This window comes from Pristiophorus japonicus, unplaced genomic scaffold, assembly GCF_044704955.1.
Source record: "Pristiophorus japonicus isolate sPriJap1 unplaced genomic scaffold, sPriJap1.hap1 HAP1_SCAFFOLD_789, whole genome shotgun sequence".
Taxonomy (NCBI): domain Eukaryota; kingdom Metazoa; phylum Chordata; class Chondrichthyes; family Pristiophoridae; genus Pristiophorus; species Pristiophorus japonicus.
The window spans coordinates 115,740-130,146 of NW_027254706.1; the positions used below are offsets into that span (position 1 = coordinate 115,740).

At 47.8% G+C, this 14,407-nt stretch overlaps 1 protein-coding gene across 7 annotated transcripts in view; it reads right to left on the bottom strand.

Annotated features, from left to right (window-relative positions):
- The window catches only part of LOC139256877 (protein FAM227A-like), a 129,883-nt gene that overhangs the window by 101,829 nt on the left and 13,647 nt on the right, over positions 1-14,407 (bottom strand). For 6 of the 7 annotated variants that reach the window (XM_070874339.1, XM_070874338.1, XM_070874342.1 and 3 more), the window contains 2 exons: positions 13,117-13,181; positions 12,271-12,402 (listed from right to left, as the gene is read on the bottom strand). In XM_070874339.1, the coding sequence (XP_070730440.1) occupies positions 12,271-12,402; positions 13,117-13,181 (197 nt within the window). Of the gene's footprint in view, positions 1-1,373; positions 1,469-12,270; positions 12,403-13,116; positions 13,182-14,407 lie in introns of all 7 variants that reach the window. The other variant, XM_070874341.1, reaches the window with a different exon arrangement.

Genomic DNA, 14,407 nt, shown 5'->3' on the forward strand with positions numbered 1-14,407 from the left:
TTGGGAAGACCAAAGCCATTTTCTTCCCACCCCACCACAATCTCCGTACACTAGCCACTGACTCATCCCGCTCCGGAGCAACTGTCTGAGGCTGAACCAGACTGTTTGCAACGAATTGGACCATTAGATGAGTTTCCGACCACATATCCGCACCAAGACTGTCTACTTCCATCTCCGTAACATCGCCCAAATCCATCCTTGCCTCAGCTCATTTCCTACGGAAACCCTCACCCATGTCTTTGCTACCTCCAGACTTGACTATTTCAGTGTACTCCTAGCTCTCACGTTCTACCCTCTGTAAACTTGAGATAATCTAAAACTCTGCTGCATGCATTCTAACTCGCAACGTCCCATTCACCCATCACCCCTTTGCACGCTGATCTACATTGGGTCCAACAACACCTTCATTTTAAAATTCTCATCCTTGTTTTAAAACCCCTCCATGGCCTCACCCCTCTCGGTCTGTGCCCAGTGCAGCATGACTGGGACAATATCCAGGATTAGGCTTGTTGTGTGTCTGTAAAGCATGTTCTGCCACCAGGGAGCGCATCCCCTGAAGTCCCAAGGGATCCCAGCATCCCTTGGGAGCACTGTATATAAGCTGGCCCCCTAAGGCCTGTTACTCACTCTGGAGTGTCTTATTAAAGACTGAAGTCACTGTTACTTTAACCTCCATGTGTGCAGCCTCATCTGGGTTAGGATTACAATAAGGCTGATAAGTGGCAAGCAGTATTCACACCACAGAAGTGCCGGGCACTGACCATCTCCACCAAGAAAAGGTCTTACCAGCTCCTCTTGACATTCAACAGCATTACCATCGCCGAATCCCCCACCATCAACATCCTGGGGCTCACCACTGACCAAAAACTTTACCGGAACAGCCACACAAATACTGTGACAACAAGAACGGGTCAGAAGCTGGGTATTCTGCGGCGAGAGTCTCCTGACTCCACAAAGCCTTTCCACCATCTACAAGGCACAAGTCAGGAGTGTGATGGAATACTCTCCACTTGCCTGGATGAGTGCAGCTCCAACAACACTCAAGAAGCTCGACACCATCCAGGACAAAACAATGATAAGCACCCCATCCATCACCTTCAACATTCACTCCCTCCACCACTGGTGCACCATGGCTGCAGTGTGTACCATCTACAAGATGCATTACAGCAACTTGCCAAGGCTTCTTCGGCATCACCTCCCAAACCTGTGAACTCCACCACCTAGAAGGACAAGGGCAGTAGATGCATGGTAACACCATTTCCAAGTTGCCCTCCAATTCACACACCATCCTGACTTGTAAACATACTGCCGTTCCTTCATTGCCGCTGGGTCTAAAGCCTGGAACTCGCTCCCGAGCAGCACTGTGGAAGTACCTTCACCAGACGGACTGCAGCATGCTCACCACCATCGTCGCAAGGGCAATTAGGGATAGGCCATAAATGGTGGCCTTGCCAGTGATTCCCACATCCTGTGAATGAATTAAAAAAGAATCTCAGTAACCTCCTGCTGCCCTGCACCCCTCCAAGTGCTTTGCATTCCATCAAATTTGGCCTGTTGCGCTTCCCCGATTTAATCACTCCATCGTTAGCAGCCGTGCCTTCAGTTGCCGAGGTCCTCAGCTCTGTAACTCTCTTCAAAAATGTCTCTACCTCTTTTAAGATGTTTCTTAAAGCCTGCGTCTTTGACCAAGATTTTGGTAATCTGTCCCAATATATCCTTATGTGGCTCGGCACCAAATTTTGATTGTTTCGCTCCTGTAAAGCACCTTGGGACATTTTAACACGTCAAAGACGCTATATGGAGGCATACTACCAGAAACATAAAAACTGACTGCAAAAGCTTCTATAGATATGTGAAGAGAAAAAGATTAGTGAAGACAAACGTAGGTCCCTTGCAGTCGGATTCGGGTGAATTTAAAATGGGGAACAAAGAAATGGCAGACCAATTGAACAAATACTTTGGTTCTGTCTTCACGAAGGAAGACACAAATAACCTTCCCGATGTACTAGGGGACCGAGAGTCTAATGAGAAGGAGGAACTGAAGGATATCCTTATTCGGCGGGAAATTATGTTAGGGAAATTGACAGGATTGAAGGCCGATAAATCCCCAGAGCCTGATAATCTACATCCCAGAGTACTTAAGGAAGTGGTCCTAGAAATAGTGGATGCATTGGTGATAATTTTCCAACAGTCTATCGACTCTGGATCAATTCCTATGGACTGGAGGGTTGCTAAAAAGGATGGAGAGAAAATGGGTAATTATAGACCGGTTAGCCTGACATCAGTAGTGGGGAAAATGTTGGAATCAATCATTAAGGATGAAATAGCAGCACATTTGGAAAGCAGTGATAGGATTGGTCCAAGTCAGCATGGATTTTATGAAGGGGAAATCATGCTTGACAAATCTTCTGGAATTTTTTGAGGATGTAACTAGTAGAGTGGACAGGGGAGAACCAGTGGATGTGGCGTGTTTGGACTTGAAAAAGGCGTTTGACAAGGTCCCACACAAGAGATTGGTGTGCAAAATTAAAGCACATGGTATTGGGGGTAATGTACTGACGTGGATAGAGAATTGGTTGGCAGACAGGAAGCAGAGAGTCGGGATTAATGGGTCCTTTTCAGAATGGCAGGCAGTGACTGCTGGAGTGCCGCAGGGCTCAGTGCTGGGACCCCAGCTCTTTACAATATACATCAATGATTTGGATGAAGGAATTGAGTGTAATATCCCCAAGTTTGCAGATGACACTAAACGGGGTGATGGTGTGAGCTGTGAGGAGGACGCTAAGAGGCTGCAGGGTGATTTAGACAGGTTGGGAGAGTGGGCAAATACATGGCAGATGCAGTATAATGTGGATAAATGTGAGGTTATCCACTTTGGGGGCAAAAACACGAAGGCAGAATATTATCTCAATGGCGGCAGATTCGGAAAAGGGGAGGTGCAGCGAGACATGGTTCATCAGCCATTAAAGGTTGGCATGCAGGTACAGCAGGCGGTGAAGAAGGCAAATGGTATGTTGGCCTTCATAGCAAGGGGATTTGAGTATAGGAGCAGGGAGGTCTTACTGCAGTTGTACAGGGCCTTGGTGAGGCCCCACCTGGAATATTGTGTCCAGTTTTGGTCTTCTAATCTGAGGAAGGATGTTCTTGCTATTGAGGGAGTGCAGCGAAGGTTCACCAGACTGATTCCTGGGATGGCAGGACTGACATATGAGGAGAGACTGGATCGACTGGGCCTGTATTCACTGGAGTTTAGAAGGATGAGAGGGGATCTCATAGAAACATATAAAATTCTGACGGGACTGGACAGGTTAGATGCAAGAAGAATATTCGCAATGTTGGGGAAGTCCAGAACCAGGGGACATAGTCTTAGGATAAGGGGTAGGCCATTTAGGACTGAGATGAGGAGAAACTTCTTCACTCAGAGAGTTGTTACCCTAACTTATTCCCTACCGCAGAGAGTTATTGATGCCAGGTCATTGGCTATATTCAAGAGGGAGTTAGATGAAGTCCTTACGACTAGGGGGATCAAGGGGTATGGCGAGAAAGCAGGAAAGGGGTACTGAAGTTGCATGTTCAGCCATGAACTCATTGAATGGCGGTGCAAGCTAGAAGGGCCGAATGGCCTACTCCTGCACCTATTTTCTATGTTTCTATGTTTCTATGATATGGCCCTTGTGGCTAAAGGGATCAAGGGGTATGGAGAAAAAGCAGGAACAGGGTACTGAGGGAATGATCAGCTATGATCTTATTGAATGGCGGTGGAGGCTCGAAGGGCTGGATGGCCTACTCCTGCACTATTTTCTATGTTTCTATATTTCAACGTACCAATCTTAAATAAAGGAGACTATGAAGGTATGAGGGCAGAGTTGGGTAAAGTGGACTGGGAAAATAGATTAAAATGTCGGGCGGTTGATAAACAGTGGTGTACATTTAAGGAGATATTTCACAACTCTCAAGAAAAATATATTCCAGTGAGGAGAAAAGGATGTAAGAGAAAAGATAGCCATCCGTGGCTAACTAAAGAAATAAAGGACGGTATCCAATTAAAAACAAGGGCATACAAATTGGCCAAAACTAGTGGGAGGACAGAAGATTGGGAAGCTTTTAAAAGCCAGCAAACAATGACTAAAAAAATGATTAGGAAAGGGAAGATAGACTCTGAAAATAAACTAGCACGAAATATAAAAACAGATAGCGAGAGTTTCTATCGGTATATAAAAAGGAAAAGAGTGGCTAGAGTAAATGTTGGTCCCTTAGAGGACGAGACCGGGGAACATGGAGATGGCAGAAACTCTGAACAAATATTTTGTATCAGTCTTTATGGTAGAGAACACTAAAAATATTCCAACAGTGGATAGTCAAGGGGCAAAAGGGGGAAGGAACTTAACAATCACAATCCCTAAGGAGGTGGTACTCAGTAAGATAATGGGACTAAAGGCAGGTAAATCCCCTGGACCTGATGGCTAGCATCCTAGGGTCTTAAGAGAAGTAGTGGCAGAGATTGTGGATGCATTGGTTGTAATTTACCAAAATTCCCTGGATTCTGGGGAGGTCCCAGCAGATTGGAAAACTGCAAATGTAACGCCCCTATTTAAAAAAGGAGGCAGACAAAAAGCAGGAAGCTATAGACCAGTTAGCCTAACATCAGTAGTTAGGAAAATGTTGGACAACATTATTAAAGAAGCAGTAGCAGGACATTTGGAAAAGCACAATTCAGACAGCAGAGTCAGCATGGATTTATGAATGGGAAGTCATGTTTGACAAATTTGCTGGAATTCATTGAGGCTGTAACGAACAGGGTGGATAAAGGGGAACTAGTGTATGTGGTGTATTTGGATTTCCAGAAGGCATTTGACAAGATGCCACGTAAAAGGTTACTGCACAAGATAAAAATTCACGAGGTTGGGGGTAATATATTAGCATGGATAGAGGATTGACTAACTAACAGAAAGTTGGGTCATTCTCGGGTTGGCAATCAGTAACTAGTGGGGTGCCACAGGGATCAGTGCTGGTACCCCAACTATTTACAATGTATATTAACGACTTGGAAGAAAGGACTGAGTGTAACGTAGCCAAGTTTGCTGATGATACAAAGATGGGAGGAAAAGCAATATGTGAGGAGGACACAAAAAACCTGCAACAGGACATAGACAGGCTAAGTGAGTGGGCAAAAATTTGGCAGATGGAGTATAATATGTTGGAAAGTGTGAGGTCATGCACTTTGGCAGAAAAAAAATCAAAGAGCAAGTTATTATTTAAATGAAGAAAAATTGCAAAGTGCCGCAGTACAGCGGGACGAGGGGGTACTAATGCATGAAACACAAAAGGATAGTATGCATGTACAGCAAGTGATCAGGAAGGCCAATGGAATATAAAAGCAGGGAAGTCTTGCTACAGCTATATAAGGTATTGGTAAGGCCACACCTGGAATACTGCATGCAGTTTTGGTTTCCATATTTACGAAAGGATATACTTGCTTTGGAGGCAGTTCAGAGAAAGTTCACTAGGTTGATTCCGGAGATGTTTACATTGTACATTAATGATTTAGACAAGGGGATTAAATGTAGTATCTCCAAATTTGCGGATGACAATAAGTTGGGTGGCAGTGTGAGCTGCGAGGAGGATGCTATGAGGCTGCAGAGTGACTTGGATAGGTTAAGTGAGTGGGCAAATGCATGGCAGATGAAGTATAATGTGGATAAATGTGAGGTTATCCACTTTGGTGGTAAAAACAGAGAGACAGACTATTATCTGAATGGTGACAGATTAGGAAAAGGGGAGGTGCAACAAGACCTGGGTGTCATAGTACATCAGTCATTGAAGGTTGGCATGCAGGTACAGCAGGCGGTTAAGAAAGCAAATGGCATGTTGGCCTTCATTGCAAGGGGATTTGAGTACAGAGGCAGGGAGGTGTTACTACAGTCGTACAGTGCCTTGGTGAGGCCACACCTGGAGTATTGTGTACAGTTTTGGTCTCCTAACTTGAGGAAGGACATTCTTGCTATTGAGAGAGTGCAGCGAAGGTTCACCAGACTGATTCCCGGGATGGCGGGACTGACATATCAAGAAAGACTGGATCAACTGGGCTTGTATTCACTGGAGTTCAGAAGAATGAGAGGGGATCTCATAGAAACGTTTAAAATTCTGATGGGTTTAGACAGGTTAGATGCAGGAAGAATGTTCCCAATGTTGGGGAAGTCCAGAACAAGGGGTCACAGTCTAAGGATAAGGGGTAAGCCATTTAGGAGATGAGGAGAAGCTTCTTCACCCAGAGAGTGGTGAACCTGTGGAATTCTCTACCAGAGAAAGTTGTTGAGGCCAATTCACTAAATATATTCAAAAAGGAGTTAGATGTAGTCCTTACTACTAGGGGGATCAAGGGGTATGGCGAGAAAGCAGGAATGGGGTACTGAAGTTGCATGTTCATCCATGAACTCATTGAATGGTGGTGCAGGCTCGAAGGGCCGAATGGCCTACTCCTGCACTATTTTCTATGTTTCTATGAGGGGGTTGACTTATGAGGAAAAGTTGTGTTGGTTGGGCCTCTACTCACTGGAATTCAGAAGGGAGGTGATCTTATCGAAACATATAAGATTATGAGGGGGCTTGAAAGGGTGGATGCAGAGAGGGTGTTTCCACTGATGGGGGAGACGAGAACTAGAGGGCATAATCTTAGAATAAGGGTCCGCCCATTTAAAACTGAGATGAGGAGAAATTTCTTCTCTCAGAGGGTTGTAAATCTGTGGAATTCGCTGCCTCAGAGAGCTGTGAAGGCTGGGACATTGAATAAATTTGAATAAATTTAAGACATAGATCGACAGCTTCATAACCAATACCAGGTGTACCATTTCTCTCTCCCTTTACCAGGTGTACAGTTCCCTCTCTCTCTCCCTTTACCAGGTGTACAGGTCCCTCTCTCTCTCTCTCTCTCTCCCTTTACCAGGTGTACAGTTCTCTCTCTCTCCCTTTACCAGGTGTACAGTTCTCTCTCTCTCTCTCTCTCCCTTTACCAGGTGTACAGTTCCCTTTCTCTCTCTCCCCTTTACCAGGTGTAAGTTCTCTCTCTCTCTTACCAGATGTACAGTCCCCTCTCTCTCTCTCTTTACCAGGTGTACAGTTCCCTCTCTCTCTCTCTCTCTCCCTTTACCAGGTGTACAGGTCCCTCTCTCTCTCCCTTTACCAGGTGTACAGTTCTCTCTCTCTCCCTTTACCAGGTGTACAGTTCTCTCTCTCTCTCTCTTTACCAGGTGCACAGTTCTCTCTCTCTCTTTCTCTCTCCCTTTACCAGGTGTACAGTTCCCTCTCTCTCTCCCTTTACCAGGTGTACAGGTCCCTCTCTCTCTCTCTCTCTCTCTCTCCCTTTACCAGGTGTACAGTTCTCTCTCTCTCCCTTTACCAGGTGTACAGTTCTCTCTCTCTCTCTCTCTCCCTTTACCAGGTGTACAGTTCCCTTTCTCTCTCTCCCCTTTACCAGGTGTAAGTTCTCTCTCTCTCTTACCAGATGTACAGTCCCCTCTCTCTCTCTCTTTACCAGGTGTACAGTTCCCTCTCTCTCTCTCTCCCTTTACCAGGTGTACAGGTCCCTCTCTCTCTCCCTTTACCAGGTGTACAGTTCTCTCTCTCTCCCTTTACCAGGTGTACAGTTCTCTCTCTCTCTCTCTCCCCTTTACCAGGTGTACAGTTCTCTCTCTCTCTTTACCAGGTGTACAGTTCTCTCTCTCTCCCTTTACCAGCTGTACAGTTCTCTCTCTCTCTCTCTCCCCCTTTACCATGCGTACAGTTCCCTCTCTCTCTCTCCCCTTTACCAGGTGTACAGTTCTCTCTCTCTCTTTACCAGGTGTACAGTTCTCTCTCTCTCTCCCTTTACCAGGTGTACAGTTCTCTCTCTCTCTCTCTCTCTCCCTTTACCAGGTGTACAGTTCCCTTTCTCTCTCTCTTTACCAGATGTACAGTTCTTTCTCTCTCTCCCCTTTACCAGGTGTACAGTTCTCTCTCTCTCTTACCAGATGTACAGTCCCCTCTCTCTCTCTCTTTACCAGGTGTACAGTTCCCTCTCTCTCTCTCTCTCTCTCTCCCTTTACCAGGTGTACAGTTCCCTCTCTCTCTCTCACTTTACCAGGTGTACAGTTCTTTCTCTCTCTCTCCCCCCTTTACCAGGTGTACAGTTCACTCTCCCTCTCTCTCTCCCCTTTACTAGGTGTACAGTCCCCCCTCTCTCTCTCTCTCTCTCCCTTTACCAGGTGTACAGGTCCCTCTCTCTCATCTCTCTCCCTTTACCAGGTGTACAGTTCCCCCTCTCTCTCTCTCTCTACCCCCTTTACCAGGCGTACAGTTCTCTCTCTCTGTCCCCTTTACCAGGTGTACAGTTCGCTCTCTCTCTCCCTCTCTCCCCTTTACCAGGTGTACAGTTCCCTTTCTCTCTCTCTTTACCAGGTGTACAGTTCTCTCTCTCTCTCCCTTTACCAGGTGTACAGTTCTCTCTCTCTCTCTCTCTCCCCCTTTACCAGGTGTACAGTTCCCTTTCTCTCTCTCTTTACCAGGTGTACAGTTCTTTCTCTCTCTCCCCTTTACCAGGTGTACAGTTCTCTCTCTCTCTTACCAGATGTACAGTCCCCTCTCTCTCTCTCTCTTTACATGGTGTACAGTTCCCTCTCTCTCTCTCCCTTTACCAGGTGTACAGTTCCCTCTCTCTCTCTCACTTTACCAGGTGTACAGTTCTCTCTCTCTCTCTCCCCCTTTACCAGGTGTACAGTTCACTCTCCCTCTCTCTCTCCCCTTTACTAGGTGTACAGTTCCCTCTCTCTCTCTGTCTCTCTCCTTTACCAGGTGTACAGTTCTCTCTCTCTCTCTCTCTCTCCCTTTATCAGGTATACATTTCCCTCTCTCTCTCTCCCTTTATCAGGTGTACATTTCCCTCTCTCTCTCTCTCTCTCTCTTTACCGGGTGTACAGTTCTCTCTCTAGCTCCCCTTTACCAGTTGTACAGTTCTCTCTCTCTCTCTCTCTCCCCTTTACCAGGTGTACAGTTCCCTTTCTCTCTCCCCTTTACCAGGTGTACAGTTCCCTCTCTCTGTCTCTCTCTCTCTCCCTTTGCCAGGTGTACAGTCCCTTCTCTCTCTCTCTCTCCTTTACCAGGTGTATAGTTCCCTCTCTCTCTCTCTCTCTTTACCAGATGTACAGTCCTCTCTCTCTCTCTCTCTCTCTCTCCCCTTTACCAGGTATACAGTTCCCTCTCTCTCTCTCTCCCTTTACCAGGTGTACAGTTCTCTCTCCCCTTTACCAGGTGTACAGTTCCCTCTCTCTCTCTCTCTCTCTCTCTTCCCCCCTTTACCAGGTGTACAGTTCCCCCTCTCTCTCCCTTTACCAGGTGTACAGTTCCCTCTCTCTCTCCCTTTACCAGGTGTACAGTTCCCTCTCTCTCTCTCTCTCTCTCTTCCCCCCTTTACCAGGTGTACAGTTCCCCCTCTCTCTCCCTTTACCAGGTGTACAGTTCCCTCTCTCTCTCTCCCTTTGCCAGGGGTACAGTTCTCTCTCTCTCTCTCTCTCTCCCTTTACCAGGTGTACAGTTCCCTCCCTCTCTCTCTCTCCCTTGACCAGGTGTACAGTTCCCTCTCTCTCTCCTTACCACGTGTACAGTTCTCTCTCTCTCTCTCTCTCCTTACCAGGAGTACAGTTCTCCCTCTCTCTCTCTCTCTCTCCTTTACCAGGTGTACAGTTCCCTCTCTTGCTCCCCTTTACCAGGTGTACAGTCCCCTCTCTCTCCCTTTACCAGGTGTACAGTTCCCTCTCTCTCTCTCTCTCTCTCTTCCCCCCTTTACCAGGTTTACAGTTCTCTCTCTCTCTCCCTTTACCAGGTGTACAGTTCCCTCTCTCTCTCTCCCTTTGCCAGGGGTACAGTTCTCTCTCTCTCTCTCTCTCTCCCTTTACCAGGTGTACAGTTCCCTCCCTCTCTCTCTCTCCCTTGACCAGGTGTACAGTTCCCTCTCTCTCTCCTTACCACGTGTACAGTTCTCTCTCTCTCTCTCTCTCCTTACCAGGAGTACAGTTCTCCCTCTCTCTCTCTCTCTCTCTCCTTTACCAGGTGTACAGTTCCCTCTCTTGCTCCCCTTTACCAGGTGTACAGTCCCCTCTCTCTCCCTTTACCAGGTGTACAGTTCCCTCTCTCTCTCTCCCTCCCTCTCCCCTTTACCAGGTTTACAGTTCTCTCTCTCTCTCTCTCTCTTTCCCTTTACCAGGTGTACAGTTCCCGCTCTCTCTCTCCCTTGATCAGATGTACAGTTCCCTCTCTCTGTCCTTACCACGTGTACAGTTCTCTCTCTCTCCTTACCAGGAGTACAGTTCTCCCTCTCTCTCTCCCTTTACCAGGTGTACAGTTCTCGCTCCCCTTTACCAGGTGTACAGTTCCCTCTCTCTCTCTCTCTCTCTCTTCCCCCCTTTACCAGGTGTACAGTTCCCTCTCTCTCTCCCTTTACCAGGTTTACAGTTCTCTCTCTCTCCCCTTTACCAGGTGTACATTTCACTCTCCCTCTCTACCCCCTTACCAGGTGTACAGTTCCCTCTCTCTCCCCTTTACCAGGTGTTATGTAATGATGTGTGTATCGTCCCAGTACCTTAAATGTAATGTAAGTACTATGCCACACCACAGAGGGCGCTGCGGTGGGAAACCCTGGTAGCACCTGTAACAAGGACTATATAAGGCTGACCACCACACCTGGGAGGCACTCTGGAGCTGAACAATAAAGGACTAAGGTCACAGCGGTTAGACTTACACCAGACCGTGTGGACTCAGTGATTTGTGTGCTACATACACCACACCAGGTGTACAGTTCTCTCTCTCTCTCGCCTTTACCAGGTGTACTGTTCCCTCTCTCTCTCCCCTTTACCAGGTGTACAGTTACCTCTCTCTCTCCCCTTTACCAGGTGCACAGTTCTCTCTCTCTCCCCCCCCTTTACCAGTGTACAGTTCTCGCTCTCTTTCTCTCCCTTTACCAGGTGTGCAGTTCTCTCTCTCTCCCTTTACCAGGTGTACAGTTCTCTCTCTCTCTCCCTTTACCAGGTGTACAGTTCTCTCTCTCTCCTTACCAGGTGTACAGTTCCCTCTCTCTCTCTCTCCCTTTACCAGGTGTACAGTCCCCCCTCTCTCTCCCCTTTACCAGGTGTCCAGTCCCCTTTCTCTCTCCCCTTTACCAGGTGGACAGTTCTCTCTCTCTCTCTCCCCCCTTTACCAGGTGTACAGTCCCCGCCTCTCTCTCTCACTCTCCCCTTTACCAGGTGTACAGTTCACTCTCTCGCTCTCCCCTTTAACAGGTATACAGTTCCCTCTCTCTCTCCCCTTTACCAGGTGTTCAGTTCCCTCTCTCTCTCTCTCCCCTTTACCAGGTGTTCAGTTCCCTCTCTCTCTCTCTCTCCCCTTTACCAGGTGTACAGTTCTCTCTCTCTCTCCCCCCCCCCTTTACCAGGTGTACAGTCCCCTCTCTCTCTCTCTCACTCTCTCTCCCCCGTTTACAAGGTATACAGTTCCCGCTCTCTCTCTCTCTCTCCCATTTACCAGGTATACAGTTCCCTCTCTCTCCCTATCTATCCCCTTTACCAGGTGTACAGTCCCCTCTCTCTCTCCCCCCTTTACCAGGTGTACAATTCCCTCTCTCTCTCTCTCTCTCTCTCTCCCTTTACCAGGTGTACAGTTCCCTCTCTCTCTCCCCCCTTTACCAGGTGTACAGTTCCCTCTCTCTTTCTCTCTCCCCCCTTTACCAGATGTACAGTTCTCTCTCTCTCTCTCTCTCTCCCCTTTAGCAGGTGTACAGTTCACATTCTCTCCACACTCTGATACATCACCTGCTTCCCCCATTCCCTTGTCTGCTGTTGCTGAAACTTAATCCATGCCTTTGTCAGGCTTCACTTCTCCAATGCTCCCTCCCCAGTCTCAATCCATCCAACTCTCCAATCCCATGTTACATCCCCCTCGGCTATCACTTGGCCCTTTGCTGGGTTCCTGCCCCCTGTCCCTGCATCCCAGCTCACACTCTCCACTCCTCTGAGACCGGCCTATTGTGCTTCATCCCCCTTCTGCTCTTCCTTTAGTGGCAGAACCTGCAGCCTTCACGTTCCTGCTCTCTCTCTAAACCCCATGGCCTTGTATCTGCTCTACCATCTTCATAAACCCTGCTCTGGTTCTGGCCACACCATTAAAGTCCCTGGGATGTTTTGTGCTATCAAATACGTGATATAAACGGGAGCAATTGTTGAGCGAGAGCACGTCACATGCACTGACCTGTTTGCGGGCCCGCAGCACATTGTGGAAGATCTGGTTCAGTGCTGTCACATTGGGCAGTGGCGTGGCTCCCTGCACACTGAACCCTGGGTACTGCTGAAGCTCCACTAGTTTTGGCTGTGCATCTGAACGCTAAGGTCAGACAGAAATTATAATTCAAAAACGGGAGCAGCAAAGAGAGAGCAGCAGAGAGGCAATGGGCACATTGCGTGGAGTTGTTGGGACTGTAATTAGTGAAAGGTCATTCGAGATCAGTGCACAGAGGCCAAGAGTCCAGTCCATGCAGTGCCTCACAGAGCCCCTTCAAAACCCTGACTCTGCAAAATCTACAAAACCCCACCGTGTCAAATCCCAGTAACCACTGGCTCAGAGCGTCGATGGTCAGTTAGTGTGTGGGAACGATCGGGAGCGTTGTTGATCAGCGTGTGGGAACGATCGGGAGCGTTGTTGATCAGCGTGTGGGAACAATCGGGAGCGTTGTTGATCAACGTGTGGGAACGATCGGGAACGTTGTTGATCAGCGTGTGCGAACGATCGGGAACGTTGTTGATCAGCGTGTGCGAACGATCGGGAGCGTTGTTGATCAGCGTGTGGGAACGATCGGGAGCGTTGTTGATCAGCGTGTGGGAACGATCGGGAGCGTTGTTGATCAACGTGTGGGAACGATCGGGAACGTTGTTGATCAGCGTGTGCGAACGATCGGGAACGTTGTTGATCAGCGTGTGCGAACGATCGGGAACGTTGTTGATCAGCACGTGTGGGAACGAGCGGGAGCGTTGATGGGAATATTATACTCGACATTCCCAATGTTATCAACTGTGAGGAAATCAGGTGAAAGGCACCAACCTTGTTCTTGAGCCATTTCTCGCCGTGTCTCACAGGAACTATCTGCATAACCTGCTGTCTCAATCCTGGGAAATCAATAAATATCAGCAATCAGTGAGAACAACATGCGTTGGGTCAAGGATGTCACTAAATGGCTGTAGGACATTCTGTGGGGTAAGAGAGTCAACAGCCAGAGTTTGCGGTCTATATTGGTATCAATGGTATAGGTAGAAAGAGGGAGGAGATCCTGCAGGAAAAGTTTAGGGAGCTACGAGAGATTAAAAAGCAGGACCTCAAAAGGTAGTAATCCCCGGATTACTCTCGGTGCCACGAGCTATAGGTACAGAAATAGGAGGATAGAGCTGATGAGTACGTGGCTGGAGAGATGGTGCAGGAGGGAGGGCTTTGGGGCCATTTCTGGGGGAGTTGGGATCTGCACAGTTCGGTAACCGGAGTCTGTACCGGCATTAGTTGCACAGTAAACGCAGTGTGTACTGGCACAAGTTACACAGTAACCGCAGTGAGTACCGTTATTAGTTACACAGTAACCGCAGTGTGTACTGGCACAAGTTACACAGTAACTGCAGTGAGTACCGGCATTAATTACACAGTAACCGCAGTGTGTACCGTTATTAGTTACACAGTAACCGCAGTGTCTAGCGGCACAAGTTACACAGTAATCACAGTGTGTACCGGCACAAGTTACACAGTAACCGCAGTGTGTACCGTTATTAGTTACACAGTAACTGCAGTGAGTACCGGCATTAATTACACAGTAACCGCAGTGTGTACCGTTATTAGTTACACAGTAACCGCAGTGTGTAGCGGCACAAGTTACACAGTAATCACAGTGTGTACCGGCATTAGTTACACAGTAACCGCAGTGTGTACCGTTATTAGTTACACAGTAAACGCAGTGCGTACTGGCACAAGTTACAGTTACCGCAGTGTGTACCGTTATTAGTTACAGAGTAACCGCAGTGGGTACCGGCACAAGTTACACAGCAACTGCAGTGAGTACCGGCATTAGTTACACAGTAATCGCAGTGTACCCCGGCATTAGTTACACAGTAACCGCAGTGTGTACCATTATGAGTTACACAGTAACCGCAGTGTGTACTGGCACAAGTTACACAGTAACCGCAGTTTGTACCGTTATTAGTTACATAGTAACCGCAGTGTGTACCGGCACAAGTTACACAGTAATCACAGTGTGTACCGGCATTAGTTACACAGTAACCGCAGTGTGTACCGGCATTAGTTACACAGTAACCGCAGTGTGTACCGGCATTAGTTACACAGTAACCGCAGT